This window comes from Vulpes lagopus, chromosome 13 (assembly GCF_018345385.1).
Source record: "Vulpes lagopus strain Blue_001 chromosome 13, ASM1834538v1, whole genome shotgun sequence".
NCBI classification, from domain to species: domain Eukaryota; kingdom Metazoa; phylum Chordata; class Mammalia; order Carnivora; family Canidae; genus Vulpes; species Vulpes lagopus.
This window is the reverse complement of record NC_054836.1, coordinates 52,721,987-52,738,328: the sequence shown is the minus strand read 5'-3', so window position 1 is coordinate 52,738,328 and position 16,342 is coordinate 52,721,987. Positions and strand designations below refer to the sequence as shown.

Sequence of the window (16,342 nt, the reverse complement as noted above, 5' to 3'; positions counted from 1 at the left end):
TTGAAAGGGGAAAAAAGCAGTGAAACGAGCAAAGGGAAAGGGAGTTTACAATCTGGTTTAAGATTAGAAAGTCAGTTTATTCCAGAGGAAGGATGAGAGCTAAGTCTCTCTGTGGAAGCCACACGATGAAGCACTCTCAGGCTAAATAAGCAACAGTTAAGGACACCATATGGGCTTTTTATGCCAGAACTTATGACAAAAACTAAAATCAACTTCCTGAGTGACCACAGATAAACTGAAAATGGAAGGCTCAATACTACTTAGAAATCATCAGGAAAAAGATTAAAATCAAAATAAAATGAAAGGTAAGCAATAATTGATAATGGGCAAGTTTAATGGCAAAGTGTACTTAAAATTATCAAGAACCAGCACTTGAAATTTATTGCAAGGAGATTTGTAGTTTTCATTAAGAATTCCAGTAAGCCCCAGACTTCTGGGTAATGTGAATCACTGAGAAGGAATCTTCTACTTTCAGGCCAAAATCTGATCTTTTCATGACATAATAAGGTCAACAGAGCATGTAGTTTCCATTAACTTACCTCATATTGACCCCTTTAATGACTTTGAAATGTATGAATTAGGCTCTGTCAAGGACTGGATGAGGATTATTTCAGTTTTGACTGTCTCACTCTTTCATGAAGCATTTAAGGTATATCTGCACTTTGTTTTCACCATTCTCATTTCCTCCTTTCTTCCCACAATCCATTTTTCCTTGACATTCCCTTATAGAATGATATGCATTCTCTTCACATATAGAAAGAAACATCAGGATCTGTCCCTAAACAACCACAGGGAATATATTCAAATAATTGCCTAGTTGGGAAAATCCCCTTTTAATAATCTAAGGATGACTATTAACAGTTCTCATCTAACAAAACTGAACTAAATCTCTGCCAATGGGAAGGATACTTTCAGTACCAAGACTAATCCTTCCTAGATCAATTCCATTAAATATTCTGCACACAAATAGTTTGATGGCAAATACATCTGGGAAGAAAAATCATTCCATATATTTCCGTTAATGAGCCCCAAGGCACGATAGCACATTAGAAGCTTTGAGAAATTCTCAGGAAAGACATGGTCATGATTTTGTTTGATCCAGTGTTTCTAACACTTGTTTCACTGGGGAACCAGTTCCCTGCTCCCGCTCCCCACACCATTTTAGCTGCAAACACATTTGGAGTTTCTTAATCTAGGTCTTTATTTTTCCATGTTATTATTTTTGTTATAATATATAATATATATAAGATATACACATGTATATAATGTTATGTTTCATTTTACTTGATTTTAATCTTTTTCCTGATAATTTCTGCAACATGTGTTTTGTTGTAATAGTTTTTATTTATCAGTCTGTATTTTCTATTCTTGATGAATGGTGTAGATCTATTATTCTGCCTTTCAAAGGGAATCAACGGTCTATGTTGCTGAATCAATTGTCTTTGTTGCTATGTTGCTGAGTTTAACCTATGTTCTTTGACTCCATACTAACAAAGAATCTTTGTTTAATCAGGCAAATAAGTACTTCTTACTATGAGCCAATGTTCTTCTCTTGTGCAAATTACCAAATAGTGTTTTTAGATTTATATGATTGTGTCTATTTTTAGAGATAGACAAAATACTATTTGGATTATAATAATCAAATCACAATCTTCTCTAAGCTCCAACTCAATATGAGAGCTCCTATCATCTTGTTTACACTTAATTCATTTCTACTATTTAAAAAAAGTCTCTAAGCCACCATTAGCAATTTTGATTCAATCAAGTAATTCAGTCAATAAAAAGTTAATAAATGTAATAAATAAAATGAATAAGCTTAAATAGACAAAATTAAAAGCTCTACAGTGTAGCAGATATTTGTTTACTACTCAAACACTTATGAAACATTTATAAAACATTTGCCATATTGCAGCCACTGTGTAAAGTGTTGGGGATAATTTGGATCTTAGAACAGATATTGAGGGATAGATATTTAGGGATGAAGATCCTCATCTGGTATTTTAAGTTTTGAAACTTGGTGAAATCACCTAGGGAGGGACCATAATAGGAGAAGAAAATGGGACCAAGGACTCAGTAATGAGAAATTCTAGCAAGTAGATTTTGGATAGTAACAAGAACCAGAAAATAAAGTCAGGAGGAATGGTCCATGAGGTAGGAAAAAAGAAGAGTATATATCTGAAGGAAAAGAAAGATAAAAATGTTTAAAAAATAGTAAAATTTTATATATTATTAAATATTGCTGAGAGATCATGATGAAGGCAAGAAAAATTTCCATTTGGTTTGGTCACAGGGAGATCTTTGCTCATCATGACATAGACACATATCTGAAAAATAAGTGTGAATAGTTGACATGAAAAGTAAAGCAAGAAAACATTGCAAACAAGAGAAATACCATTTATGAAGGTCTTACATGGGAAAAGAAGAGGCCAAAGCACAAGAAATCCTGTATCGGTGAAACATGGGCACAAAACAGAGTGACAGGACAGGAGGCTAGAGAGAAAGAAAGAAATTATATTAGGTACTGAGGATATAAATTCCAGGAGAGTACAGGCCTTGCTAGTATAAACAGCATTAACAAAGAATTAAAAATCACCACACAACTGGAGTGGTAGAAGAATTGAATAGGCTATTTAACAGAAAATGTATGTATGTACAAACAACCAAAGCTAAGGATCAGTATGCTACCCCCGGAACACTGAAATATTTAGGCAGCCTGGAGTAGAGAGTGTCCTAGGACGTAGGGGGAAATAGTTAGGAATCAACCATGAAGGGCTGTGTATGGCATGCTGAAGTTTAGGCTTTATCCTGTAGACAGTGGGAAGACACTAAGGAATTCTAAGTAGGTGAATGATATGATTTGTGATGATTCGTATTTTGAAAAAGTAACTCTGGTAGAGTATGGGGAAGAATTGGTGAAGACAAGACTTGAAATAATGGGCCCCACGAAATGCTGTGGGTCTGAACTAAGATGACGGTCTGTGGGATGAATCCTCAAGATTTTAAAGAGGTGGAAATGAAAGAATTTAATGGAGGAAAACGACTTTGGGAAAAGACACTTAAGATTGTCCCCAGGTTTCAGGCATGGGTGATGAGATGGATCTTTATGTCATTTTACCAAAATAGGAAATGAACCTAGCAAATAGCAAATAAATAAAATAAAGGATTCCATAGGGTCAAACAGTAGATGTAATAGTAGATTAAGTGATGTAAGTGGTGGAAGTACAGAAGCTTGTAGTCTTAAAGTGGGATGCTGGAATTTAGAATTTTAAAGTGGGAGCTTCCCTAGGCAATAAAATGGGTCAAGATTCTTACAGAAGAATAAAAAGGCAGAAAAATTAAATAGGCAGATAAATGATTAGAACAAAAGAATTGTTAGAGGTCCAATAGTTCTGAAAATATGTTCAAGACGGTTGACAATTTGACTTGAAGCTTCCAGGGAGGGGATAAAAAACAAACTGAATCAGTTACAATGTTCACAGTGTCTACGACATACAAACCAAAAGTTGTTCATTAGGAACCCAGTTTTTCATCATTCTAGGACATAAAAAAAATTATCCCATGAGTTCTCAAAAAAGGGCAATGCTTTTGGTTTTTAAACTGATTGTGCTTACCACTGAGAGTCATGCCAAGTATCTGGTACTACTCAAATCCTAGGATAAACACAGTTCATCTCTGAGGAATTTTAACTTTACTTGAAAATTTAAATAAAAATAACAATCATTGGGACACCTGAGTGGCTCAGCAGTTGGGCGTCTGCCTTTGGCTCAGGGCGTGATCCCGGGATCCAGGATCGAGTCCCACATTGGGCTCCTTGCATGGAGCCTGCTTCTCCCCCTGCCTGTGTCTCTGCCTCTCTTTCTCTCTGTGTGTCTCTCATGAATAAATAAATAAAATCTTAAAAAAAAAAAGAATAAGAATCATTGTTTGTAAAATCAACACTAATATGTATATAGTAGCAGAAAAAATCAGTGAGCTTTTTTTTTAGTGAGCTTTTAAGATAAAACACAAGTCTACAATTAATTTCTACACTTAACAGTTATATTCCATAAACTGAGAGACACTAATATATTCTCCTCTATCTTTTGTAGGTTATAGATACTCAATGATTCTCAAAAATTTTTTTTATTAATTTACAGACTAGACAGATAAGGGGTGCCTGGGAAGCTCAGCCAAGAGTCTGCCTTCAGCTCAGGTCATGATTCCAGGGTCCTGGGATTGAGCCTCACATCATCTCCCTGCTCAGCAGGGAGCCTGCTTCTCCCTCCCCTTTTGCCCCCTACTTGTGCTCTCGTTCTGTCTCTATCTCATGCTCTCTCTCTGTCTCAAATAAATAAATAGAATCTTTAAAAAATACTGGATAGATAAGATGTTAATAATAACTATAATAACTTTTATATAGATTTTTGTTTTCTCAGTGGAGGCTGGTTGTCTAATATTAATAAAAGCAATGCACTAGGAGCCAAAACAATGCAGAATACTACTAAGATCTTTTCTGGTCTGACTTGATCCAAGAGTAAATTTTATTAAGGTTGGGAATGCATGCATTTTACATAGTCTTTCAAGTGTATTATTTAACAGATGTTTTATAAGTATTAGATGGCAGAAAGGTCAAGACCTTACTATGTGATAAGTATCTGGAGTGTAATTATCTTATACTGCCAGTTAATATTTGATTTATATGCACTAATGATCAAAGTTTTGGTAGAAATTTAGGTTAACAGAATATAACACATAAAGAATATGTGACAGAAAAGAAGGACATATTAGTTCTTCAGGAAGACATACTAGTTCTCCAAGAAGAATAAAGCTCATTTTAGTGTAAATGATTCTGTAGGTAGCCATGAACAGAGACAAGCTATCCTTGGAAAACAAGTCTGCAACCATTCCAGTTTATAAATAAATGAGTAATCAAGTTTCCAAAGGATACATCAGGAACAGCCATGATAATTCTAAAATGGAAAAATAATTTAAACAAATGCTACTAAACACCTGCTAATAGATATGAAAAAAATTTCTAAAATACTTCTAATGATTGTTCATATTTAGATCATGTGACTTTCTGATGACTCTCTATAGAAGGTATCTATAAACAATGACTAGGCTGGCTTGCTGAATATAGTAGTTACAAAACCTGACTTGCCTTGGTATTACTTGAGAAGCTTTTCTAAATCACAAATCCTTCAGGTCCCATTCCAACACATCCACTAACAGAATCTCTTGTGAGTGGGCCCAAGGAAACTGTATGTCTAAAATGCTTCCTAAGGGATTCTGATGCATCAAAGTTTAGGGAACACTGTAAACCTGTTCACTACAAACTAGATGAAGAGTGGATACTCATTGCCAAAAATGATTATTCACTCAAAATAGTTGATGATTAGCCATTCTATCTGACATTAGTTAGATAATACTGCTAACACCATTCCCAATTTGTGACTGTAAAACAATGCTCCCAAAATACACAAGAGATTGTTTTCCTGTTCTTTCCAGTTGGAGAACCAGCAGGTATCTATGGCAAACTACTCAAAGAGTACCAAGTTATTACATAATTAGTTGGAGAGGAGGGATGCCAATACACAGTTCTCTTTACTGTGCAGGAAATTATTATCTGACTCATCAGGAGACTATTTCTAAGTGCAGATTATACGAAAGCTGCTGGCCTATACTATGTTAATTTGATTAGATCTATAACTGATTAATGGACTTGGAGTCAAAGGTCACGAAGGGATCAATAAATGCTACATATAATCCTATGTTGTTCGTCAGAAGTTTGTTAAACTTCAGAGATGATAAAACGTCAGAGATGATAAAAATAATAAAAGAGCCTAAATCATCATCTGTCCCTCTCATAAAACACTGGTCTCAATTGTTTCAGCTTAGCTATAAACTTAAAAAAAATCTGAAGTTTGCAGACAGTAAAAGTCACTCATTGTTTTTGTTTTATTATAATGATACTCTCTATATTAAAATTAAGACAATAACAGAGTCCATAGTGGTTAATAAATTGAATAGGATTTAAATATACTTATAAAACATAATATTAATGTTTTTGGTCAAAAACCTATAGAAAAGTAAAGGTACAGCTGATAGGAAATTAGCAGGCATGATGGAAGGGTAAAGGGGAGAGAACAAAGAGACACTAATAATCTCATCAAATAGTCAGGGTATCCCCTGGTCAACAGATGCTATCTCAAATGTGATGGAATAAGAAATAGTCCCTCCATGTTGTCCCAATGCTTGAAAGATTATTTCTTTTTAGACTTCAATAATATCCCATTGTTTGGATGTACTATAGTTTATTTATCCATTCACCTAATGAAGGACATCTTGGTTGGCAATTATGAATAAAGTTGTTGTAATCATTCGTTTGTAGGTTTTTAGTGAACATAAGTTTTCAATTCCTGCAGGTAAATACCACAGTATGTGACCTGGTAATATGGTCAGAGTATATCTAGTATTGTAAGAAACTGCCACTCTCTTTTGCATTCTCACCACCAACAAATGAGAATTCCTGTTGCTCCATATCCTCATCAGCATTTATTGTTGACAGTGTTTCAGATTTAGCCATTCTAATGGATGTGTAGTGGTATCTCATTGTTTTAATTTGCATTTCAGGAGTTTTGTAGAAGATTTTTAGTTTTGCATTTTACATTTAGGTCTGTGATCCATTCTGAGTTAACTGATGTGAAGAGAGTCAAAGCTTGTGTTTGGATTCATTATTTTTGCACATAGATATCAGTTGTTCCAGCACCGTTTATTGAAAAGACTATCCTTCCTCCATAGTATTGTTTTTGCTCCTTTTTCAAGTTAATTCTGAGATTTATATAGGGAGGCAAAAGGCCTTGAGTAGCCAACCTAATATTGAAGGAGAAGAACAAACATGGAGGACTCTCACTCCTCAACTTCAAGACTTATTACCTAACTTCAAGACTTATTACAAAATTAAGCAATCAGGGGTTCCCTGGGTGTCTCAGCGGTTTAGTGCTGCCTTCAGCCCAGGGTGTGATTCTAGAGTCCTGGCATCAAGTCCCGCATCAGGCTCCCTGCATGGAGCCTGCTTCTCCCTCTGCCTGTGTCTCTGCCTCTCTCTCTGTGTGTCTCTCATGAAAAAATAAATAAAATCTTAAAAAAAAAACACCTAAGCAATCAAGACAATGTGGTATTGGCAAATAAGTAAACAAGCAAACAAATGGGTCAATAGGACAGGATAGAGAGCCCAGAAACAGATCCCTGAAATATAGTTGACTGACTATATTACAACGGTGTTCGACTATGTCCTAATACTCCGTTTGGTGGATCTGTCCATTTCTGACAAGAGATGCTGAAGTCTCCAAGTATGATAGTGGACTTCTTGCTTCACATAGTTTAACACTGTTGTTAAGTGCGTACATGTCCGAGATTGCTATTTTTTTCTTGGAGAAATGACCAACTTTTATCATGATGTAATGCCTTTATCTCTGATAACTTTCCTTGCTTTGAAATTTGCTCTATCTGAAATTAATATACCTACTTCTGTTTTCTTTTGATTAATGTTAGCACAATATACATTTCTCTATCCATTTACTTTTAATCTATATATGTTTTTATATTTAAAATGGATTTTAATCAACATATAGCTGGAACTTGCTTTTGGATCTACTTGAACCATTCCTGTCTTTTAATTGCTGCATTTAGTCCACTGATGTTCAAAGTGATTATTGATATAATTGGATTAATAACTACCATATCTGTTACTGTTTTCCATTTGTTGCTCTTATTCTGCTCCTAATTTTGTCTTCTACTATTTTTCTGCCTTCTGTGGTTTTAATTAAATATTTTAAATAATTCCATTTTTTCGTCTTAGTTTATCAGTTATACTTTTCTTTAAAACTTTTAAGAGGTTTTTAGTGGTTGCTCTGGAGTTGGCAATTTATAATAACCCAAGGCTACTTTGAAATAACAGTATATTGTTTCACAAGTGTGTACCTTATAATAACAAAATAATCCTAATTCCTCCCTTCTGGCCTTATATCATTGCTGTGATTTATCTCGTTTATATATAAACATGCATAAGCACACACACATATATATATATACACACACATAATTACATTGTTGACATTATTTTGAACAAACTGTTAGATCAATTAAAATAGATAAAATAAAAAAGAGTTATATTTTATTTTCACTTATTCCTCCGTTGATGCTCTTCCTTACTTTATGCAGATCTGAATTTCTGACCTATATTATTTTTCTTCTAATGAACTTCTTTTAAGATATTTTGCATAACAGGTCTCCTTGCAACAAATTCTCTTAATTTCTATTTGTCTGAGGAAGTCTTCATTTCTTCACTTTTGAAGAAAAATTTGACTTAGTACAGAATTCTAGGTTGCTGGGAATTTTTTCTCTCAACACTTTAGATATTTCACTCCATTCTCTTTTGCTTGCATCTGAGAAGACAGATGTCATTCTCATCTTTCATACTCTATTGGTAAGATACTTTTCCCCCTCTCGCTTCTTTAAGGATTTTATTTTCCCTTCAATTTTCTGTTGTTTGAAAATGATAAATGTAGGTGCAGTTTATTTGGAATTTTATCTTGCTAACCGTACCCTGGATCTGTGGTTTGGTATCTGACATTAATCTGAGAAAATTCTCAGTCATTATTGTTTCATATTCCTTTCTCTCTTTCTTCCCCTTCTGGTAGGTCTCATTATGTATATATCATACTTACACAGTTACCTCGCAATCCCTGGATAATCTGTTCTGATTTTTTCCCCAGATTTTATTCTCTTTGCTTTTTAGTTTTGAAAGTTTCTATTCATATATCCTTTAGCTTAGAGATTCTTCCCTCAGTCTACTAACAAGCTCATCAAAACCATTCATTTCTGTTACAGTGTTTTTTATCTCTAGCATTTCTTTTTTATTCTTAGGATTTCCATCTTTCTCCTTACATTGTCCATCTGTTCTTTCATGCTTAGCGTATCACTCACAGTTGTTTTAAATTCCCAGTCTGATAATTCCAACATCTCTGCCATGTCTGATTCTTATCTTGCTTTCTCTCTTCAAATAATATTGTTTGTCTTTTAGTATACATTGTAATTTTTCTTGATACTAGATGTGATGCACCATGTAAAAAGAATTATTGTTAAGTAGGCCTTAGTAATGTAGTGGTAAGGTGTGAGAGGAGACAAAATATTCTATTGTTCTTATGATTAAATCACAGTCTTTAGTGCAACTTCCCAAGTGTTAGGTTTTTTGTTTTTTGTTTTGTTTTGTTTTGTTTTTCTCTCCTTGGATGGCTAGAGTGGGCTGGAATTGGATATTTCTTTCTGCCAGGTCACTTAGGCTTTCATAATATCCCAGCAGGTTAGGTTCTGGTTAACTAATTTCTCCTGAGGGCAAGACTTGAGAACAGAATGCTCTGGAATATTTCAAAATGATTCATTTCCCCCTCTCCTTGTTGGAAGCATAGAGGATTTTTCTCCAGCATTTAAGAATCTGGTTGAGTTCCAGGAAGTAAAACTCACAAAAGTATAGGGGATACCCCTTCCAATTTCACCGGGTTTCTTTGGAGATTTTAACTTTCAGAGTTGTCCACACTAAGCCTCCAGCAATGTATCAGTTACAGTTCAGATTTCCTACCTTGACAATGGTTTCTCTGGCAGTTTCCACTTGTGTCTCTGGGAAGCCAAGACTCTCTATATTGGCCTGTATTTCCAATTTTAGGGGTGGTGATTTGCCCTGTGTCCCTCCCACTCTTAGAGATTCAAGACGAGTAGTTGGTTTTTCAGACTATTCACCTTTTTTACTTGTCTTTACGACAGAGTGGCGACTTCCAAATGTTGAACCAGAAACTGAACATATGCAGATAGAGTTTTAACATTACAAACTAGCCAATAGACAAATGAAAAACTAATGCCTATTAAAATAGAGAGGATTTCACAGAAATCTTCAACTCTCATAATGCTGAGTCAATAGATAAACAGATCTTAAGTTGGTAAAAATAAAATTTTGTCTCTTATTTAGTTGCTTGGTAATAATTATCATAAAGGTTAAAAAACGTTTTCTTTCCCCTGGGAGGCAGGACAAGTAGCAGCATAACTTGGTTGACTGAGGTGAATATAGAGAGTTACTCTTTATTGTAATCTCTTCGGCATTATTTTATCTTTTTAACAATATGCAAACATTACTTTAGAAAAAATTAAAAAGGGAAAAGAAAGAAACCTGAATTCTATAAATGTGATAGTTGATCTTGGTTTATATAGTAGGCAAAATTAAGCATAATAAATATCAATTCAAAATCAGGTGTCAATGTCCTTTCTTATAAAATTCAGGAAACTGCGTCCCAAATTCTTCTAAAGTTGCAATATTAAGTTCAATATTAAGTTTGTTGCTTGTTTTTGAGAATATAATGTTCATTATAGGTTGACGAGTTCTAATATGATCTCTTTAGAATTTCATCTTCTACATTACTTCTCTAGAACTAGAATTTTCATTTGATAACTGAAATTCCTTCTCAGAATAACAGAAAGACAAACCTGTTATTTTGTGATGATCCTCTCAAATCAGTATAATCATCTAGACAACAGCAAAAATGGATGGCATAATGGAAAGAGATACCCCTATTAAGAAGGAAATTCCTTAATTTGATTTCTGAGTTTCCTAAATATTAACTTCTGGTATCTTCTGTTTTAAGTTGTTGAATGAATGCTCTTTGCTGAAGTCCCTATGGTTTATACTCCCATGCATGCCACTTGTGATTCTGTAGCACATTTTTCTGGATGATGCCTTAGAACCTGTTGGAATTCCTTTCAATGAGGTTTTATCAAGAGACGTTATAAAGCTATAAATAATGGATTTTGTAAAATCCAAGCTATTTAATTACATTTCCCCATATATGCTGTTTCTGTCTGACTAGATTATTCCTATAAATTCTCTTAATACTTGAAGGTAACTTAGAACCTCAGAAAAAGATGAATCAGCCATATCCTTAACTGTGCCCCACTAACCTCACTCTCCGATCTCTGAATGATTTTATACTTCAGGGGCAGTAGAAAAAGAAAAAGAAGTATGGGAAAATCATATTACCAAAAATCGGGGTAAAAAAAACAAAACCTGGAAGAACTTTTATTCACATTACTAAGTGTAAAAAGGCCAATCTGAAAAGGGTACATACTGTATGACTCCAACTATATGACATTGTAGAAGAGGCAAAACTACAGAAATATAAAATGATCAGTGGTTGCCAGGGGTTGAGTGAAAAAGTAAATAAGAGCACAAAAGATTTTTAGGACAATGATACTATATATGTATATATGATATTACAATAACAAATGCATGTCCTTAGAATCCATAGAATGTACAATGCCAGGAGTGAATCCTAATGTAAACCATGGATGTTAGGTGATAATGATGTGTCAATGTGCATTCTTCCACTGTGGATGTCAACAAGTGGAGGAAGTTGTGCATGGGTGGAAACAGGAACTATATGGAAACTCTCCATACTTTTGCTTGGTTTTGGTATGCACCTGAAACTGCAGAATAAAGTTTATTAATCCAAAAAAAAGAAGGTAAGTTGTGATAAAAGTTACTGTTAACATTTTAGGATTAATTTAAGGGAAAATTTGCATGTAAAACACCACAGAAATATTGTTTCTCCTTACTTAAATTTCCAACCACCCTTTCCCTAAATATTTGACCAACGTAACCAGCTGGCCTATAGGAAACCTTCTTAATACTCATTCTCCTTATTGAAAATTTAATATTTATCATTCTACTTCTTAGCATTGCAAGTATTATGATAAAAGTACAAGTTGGTAATTACATGTGCAAATGGAGTGTTTCTCAGCAATTAGAATAGAAGGAAATCAGATTCTGCTTTAACCATTACAAGTGAGAACTCAGTTACATAAATATATTGGGTCGCAATTTCTTTCTTTCCATCTCATAGGGATGAACACAAATATTTTACTTCTAAGGTTATTTCTAATCTAAAATTTAAGCCTTCTACAATTTTTACATTTCCTCTGTATAAAATTACTTCATTGAATGAAAAAAAAAAAAGCATTTGGGAGCCCAACAGCCAACATTTTAGAAACTAAGTGACAGTCTATTTACTTGAATGAGGATAGTCCTGTTCCCTTTTTCCAAATACTTTAAAGCTAATAAAAGATGTGGTTAGGGCAAGTTTAGGTGGAGTGAATTTTCTTCATGCATCCCTACTCTGACTTCTCTGACTACAAGACTCTATACAGACATAAGTGGTAAGAGAAAGCATAATTTGACTTGTCAAGCTGCTAAAAGCATAGCTGTGGTAATCAAGGGAATCACTTGAAATGGAGAGCTGAAGGTCAGGTATGAAAAAAAGTTAGAAATAAGTATGAACTCTGTGGGAAAACAGTCAGAAGGAGGGGAGTATTTTTCCTTGCCACAAAGCAAGGCAATGTCATTGTGTCCTGCTGCCCCAGGCAGAGAGTCTATGTAGCCAAAAGATCCTATTACCTTTTAAGTAGAAAAGTATGTTACCCTTGGATGATTTTACTAATTTAACATGTTATAGCAATCCCCACATAAAATGTTACTTAAATCTTTATTTTTTATGACTAGTCAAATCTATAAACCTATATTTTATATCTTACATAAGACATTTTCTTTCTCAAACATTTCCTGTCTTGATTCTTTAAAAATTACAGTGAGGGGGCTTCATGAGACTTTATTTTGCCTTTACTAAGGAATTAATTTCATGCATGAAGGGACTGTGCAATATCCCAGCAGGGTAGGTCATCACTAATAGTTCAGCTACAAGTCCTATAGCAGTAGAAAAGCATTAGGAACTCACTGAAGCTTTCTGGCTTGGGATTTTTGCTTTTTTTTTTTTTTTTTTTTTTTTTTTTTTTCCATATATTTATTTTATTGAATTTGTTAATGTTACAGAGTTCTTACACTGCCAAACCATGCCTGAGAATTCAAAGAAAGAAATGGTACAATGGACAGCCTCACCCACCCATCATACAGTATATTAAAACTTGATTCATGTGCATTTTTATAATTTCACAATCTTTTAAAAAGTTGTAACAAGAGTTGGAATTTTAAATCTCCTGCAGGTCTTCAGGTTTCTAGTATAGTATGCCATTAAATAAATGTTCCACATACTCATCTCAGTTCATTCCTCAGTAACACAACCCCCAACAAAATTTTGCTGGAGAAAAAAAAAAGTATACTTTTCAGGGGAAATATGTGGCTCAAGGTCCAAGAGATAAGATTTTTGGTTCCCAAATGAAGTCTTCAGTTTAACCAAGAATCCCTTGTTTCTTGCTTAATCATCCAACCTCTTCTTGGCTGGCTCAGCTACTCACCCCAGTACACCAGAAGGCAGACACCCTGCCCGCCACCTCAAACACCATCATGGCCCAGATGTGGTGGGCAGGTCCTGTCCGGAGACACGGTCACCTCCTGGGAGCCCATTCCTGCACTGACACTCTCATCCAGACCGAACTCCAAGGGATGCCCCCACACCAGGATAGCTCTACACCCTCACTTGCTTCACTCTTGCCAGTAGCAAGTCTGCAGCTCCTGCATTTGGCAAAGGGATCTATAATAGAGAAACCCAGACTCTGCATAAAGTGGTCACACACCACTTTGAAATCTCTCTATTGAACCAAAGATAACAAAACTAGTCAATTACCAGACTATCTTATTAGATGGAAAGACTTCTCAGTAATCCTGGGTAGCTTCCTGAAGTCCCTTTAGGGACTAAAAATTACTGGATAGTTTAAGCTGTAATTATTAAAAACAGAAGTGCTACATCACCTGTCTTTCGCCCCTGACTCTTCAAATGAACATAAAGACATACCAGAAGGTTGGTAACAGAGCTAAACTGGCACAATCACTGCATCTGTAGAATATCCAATACCTGGAAAATTTGGGCACGAGTGTATCTGGAAATCTTGTCAAAGATCATACAAGATCTGTGAAAACCTAAGTGGCTTTTAGGTTAAGGTTCTGCTCATGTTGCTCTGAATTGATAAGGACAGGTCAGTGAATCCCTTGGCAGAACCCATACTCCTTCCACTGCAGTTTCCTGTACAGTTTTGACCTGATTAGAGGAGGCTTAGCAGCACCTGAAGTAGAGCCCCCCACATCCATTGCCCTTGACATCAAAGGCTATTTGGTTCCACTCTAGGGATTGGCAAATTCACGAGACATTTCACAATTCTAATGCATATTTCAGGTTACTTATTTAACCAAGCAATATGCTCTGTCAAAGAATTTATTCCAAGTCAAAGGAAAAAAAAAAAAAAGGCCTTAATGTGGACACAGAAAAAAGCACTACCCAAATAAAAAAATCACTAAAAGAAATAAGATTACTCCCTCCCCCACCCCCTTTCCCACTTGGTGGACCCAAGTTCAGTTGAATTTAATCTGTGGTTACCTCAGAATACAACTCAAAGTTTAAATTATAAAATCACAACCGTACACAGATCATCTGAACACATGAGTTCTTTTGAGAGCGGCATGTTCCAGGAAGTCTAACACAGCCCACTACAGAGTATTCCTTAAGGGTGGGGCACAGGACAGGTTAATTAAGGTCACTTAAATCTTCATCTTTTACAGCAGATCAGAACCCAGATGGCTGACTTTCTGCAGGATTTCTGATAGGAATCCAGTAGAGCTGGTTTCAAGCTTCACACCGACACTTACTAGCTGTAACCTTCGTGTCCAGAAGTTGTGATCCACATGAAGTCCGCAACGAGTGCAGCAAACCTGAGGTAGTCAGCCCTTACGAAGGCTCAGTATCTGAACATAAAAAGATTTTGAAATGACCACTGGCTGCAGTTTGTTTTTGTATTTGCAGAGTAATAATGAAAGAACACTGCTGAATCTAGTTCACGCATTTATAGAATGAGAATCCCCCTAAATCCAATATATACAAAGAGCAGCTGTGACACTTCTACTTCCATAGTGCCAGAGGACCGGTCACTTATATGGAGTGGTTCTGCATCGGCTGTGGATCCAGCAGAGATCAGATGATGAAAGGCTGTTCCTGGTGGTTAGCTGCAGTCTAGTTACCTTAGAAGGGTTAGCAAAGACCATTCCTTAATTGTACTGTGTGTGGCTGCTTTTCTGATTTTCAAGCACAGCATACTGGTTGTCTAGCTGAAGTTTAAGGGCCTGGTTTTTTGAAACCTCATCCCTACCTCTAGTTTTGTGTCTTACTACTTCAAAGCTCTTCTCCATTTCTTTATCCTTCCGGCTTTCTACATGCTTGGCAGTGGACTGCAGGGATGGGAACTGTGTATCACTGTAGATTTCTGGTGGTCCTTGTGGTGTTTTCCTTGTTGTGGTCAACCTGGCTCCAGGAGGCCTATACACACCACTAGTCATTGCCGGTTCTGGGGTTTCTGTAACAATTACTGCAGCAGGAGGTGCTTGTACTGGAGCTGTTTTATTCCAGGGACCTGATGACTTTTCTACACCACCACCGCCACCTCCACCTTCTTCCCAGTTATCACCGGGATCTTCTCTTTTCTCATTATCATCTTCTTCCTTTTCACTTATTTGCATCGCCTGAACTCGGAGGCCGCTGTAATCAACCTCTTTTTGCTCAAATTCTTTCCACTCATCTTCATCCTTAGTCGCGGCCTTGGCGGCGGCCCCGGGGCCCGTGGCCCCCGCCCCCGCGGTGCCGCCGTCGCCCGGCCGGGCCCCCGCGCCCGCCCCGCCGCCCGCCGCGCCCGCCGCTCCGCTGCTCCCGCCGGCGCCGCCCGCCGCGCCCGCCGCGCTCGCCGCCCGGCTGCTCCGCTCCTTCTTCTTCTTCTTGTCCCTCTTGGCGAAGAAGTTGTCTAGGCTCCGCTCCTCCGTCTCGGCCATGGCCGCAGCCGCCGCCTCCTCCTCGGCCCGGATGGGTGGGGCCGGCGGCGGGCGCGGCTCGCGGGGCTCCGAGCTCGGGGTCGCGGCCGGCTCTGCCGGGATTTTTGCTTTTTAAATAGAGACTGAGAGTAAGGATTCTGAACCCACTAGTGTCACTCATCCTTAAGCTTTCCACTTGCTGGTAGGATGATTTATGGGGGAATGAGTAGGCGTGGGAGTGAACTTGGGTTACCACACTTGTGCATTTCACACCTATATGGTAAAAATGTCTTTGTCATCTCCTTGGAAAGAAACAAAATTGACAGAGACAGATGGAAGCTTCGCCTTCTTTCTCTGAGAAGGCGAATTAATACAATTAAAATGAGCGATCTGCTTACTTACATTGACTGACTTGCTAAATAGACTAGCCTTGATGATAACTACAAGTATATTTAAAATACAGATAAATATTTATGTATGTTCAATATTAAAGGGGAAAAACAGCTGGTTGATGAA

At 36.6% G+C, this 16,342-nt stretch overlaps 1 protein-coding gene across 3 annotated transcripts; it reads right to left on the bottom strand.

Annotated features, from left to right (window-relative positions):
- Window positions 1-14,463: 14,463 nt before the first annotated feature.
- On the bottom strand, window positions 14,464-15,937 carry LOC121474713 (protein CDV3 homolog). 3 transcript variants are annotated; one of them, XM_041727792.1, is made up of 2 exons: window positions 15,175-15,937; window positions 14,464-15,046 (listed from the first exon to the last, which is right to left on the bottom strand). In XM_041727792.1, exons 1-2 carry the CDS (start codon window positions 15,845-15,847, stop codon window positions 15,039-15,041), a joined length of 681 nt encoding a protein of 226 aa, XP_041583726.1. In that variant the 5' UTR covers window positions 15,848-15,937; the 3' UTR covers window positions 14,464-15,038. The 3 variants fall into 3 exon arrangements, with proteins under 3 accessions (XP_041583726.1, XP_041583728.1, XP_041583727.1); XM_041727794.1 differs by having other exon boundaries at window positions 15,225-15,937; XM_041727793.1 differs by having other exon boundaries at window positions 14,464-14,773; window positions 15,225-15,937.
- Window positions 15,938-16,342: the final 405 nt, after the last annotated feature.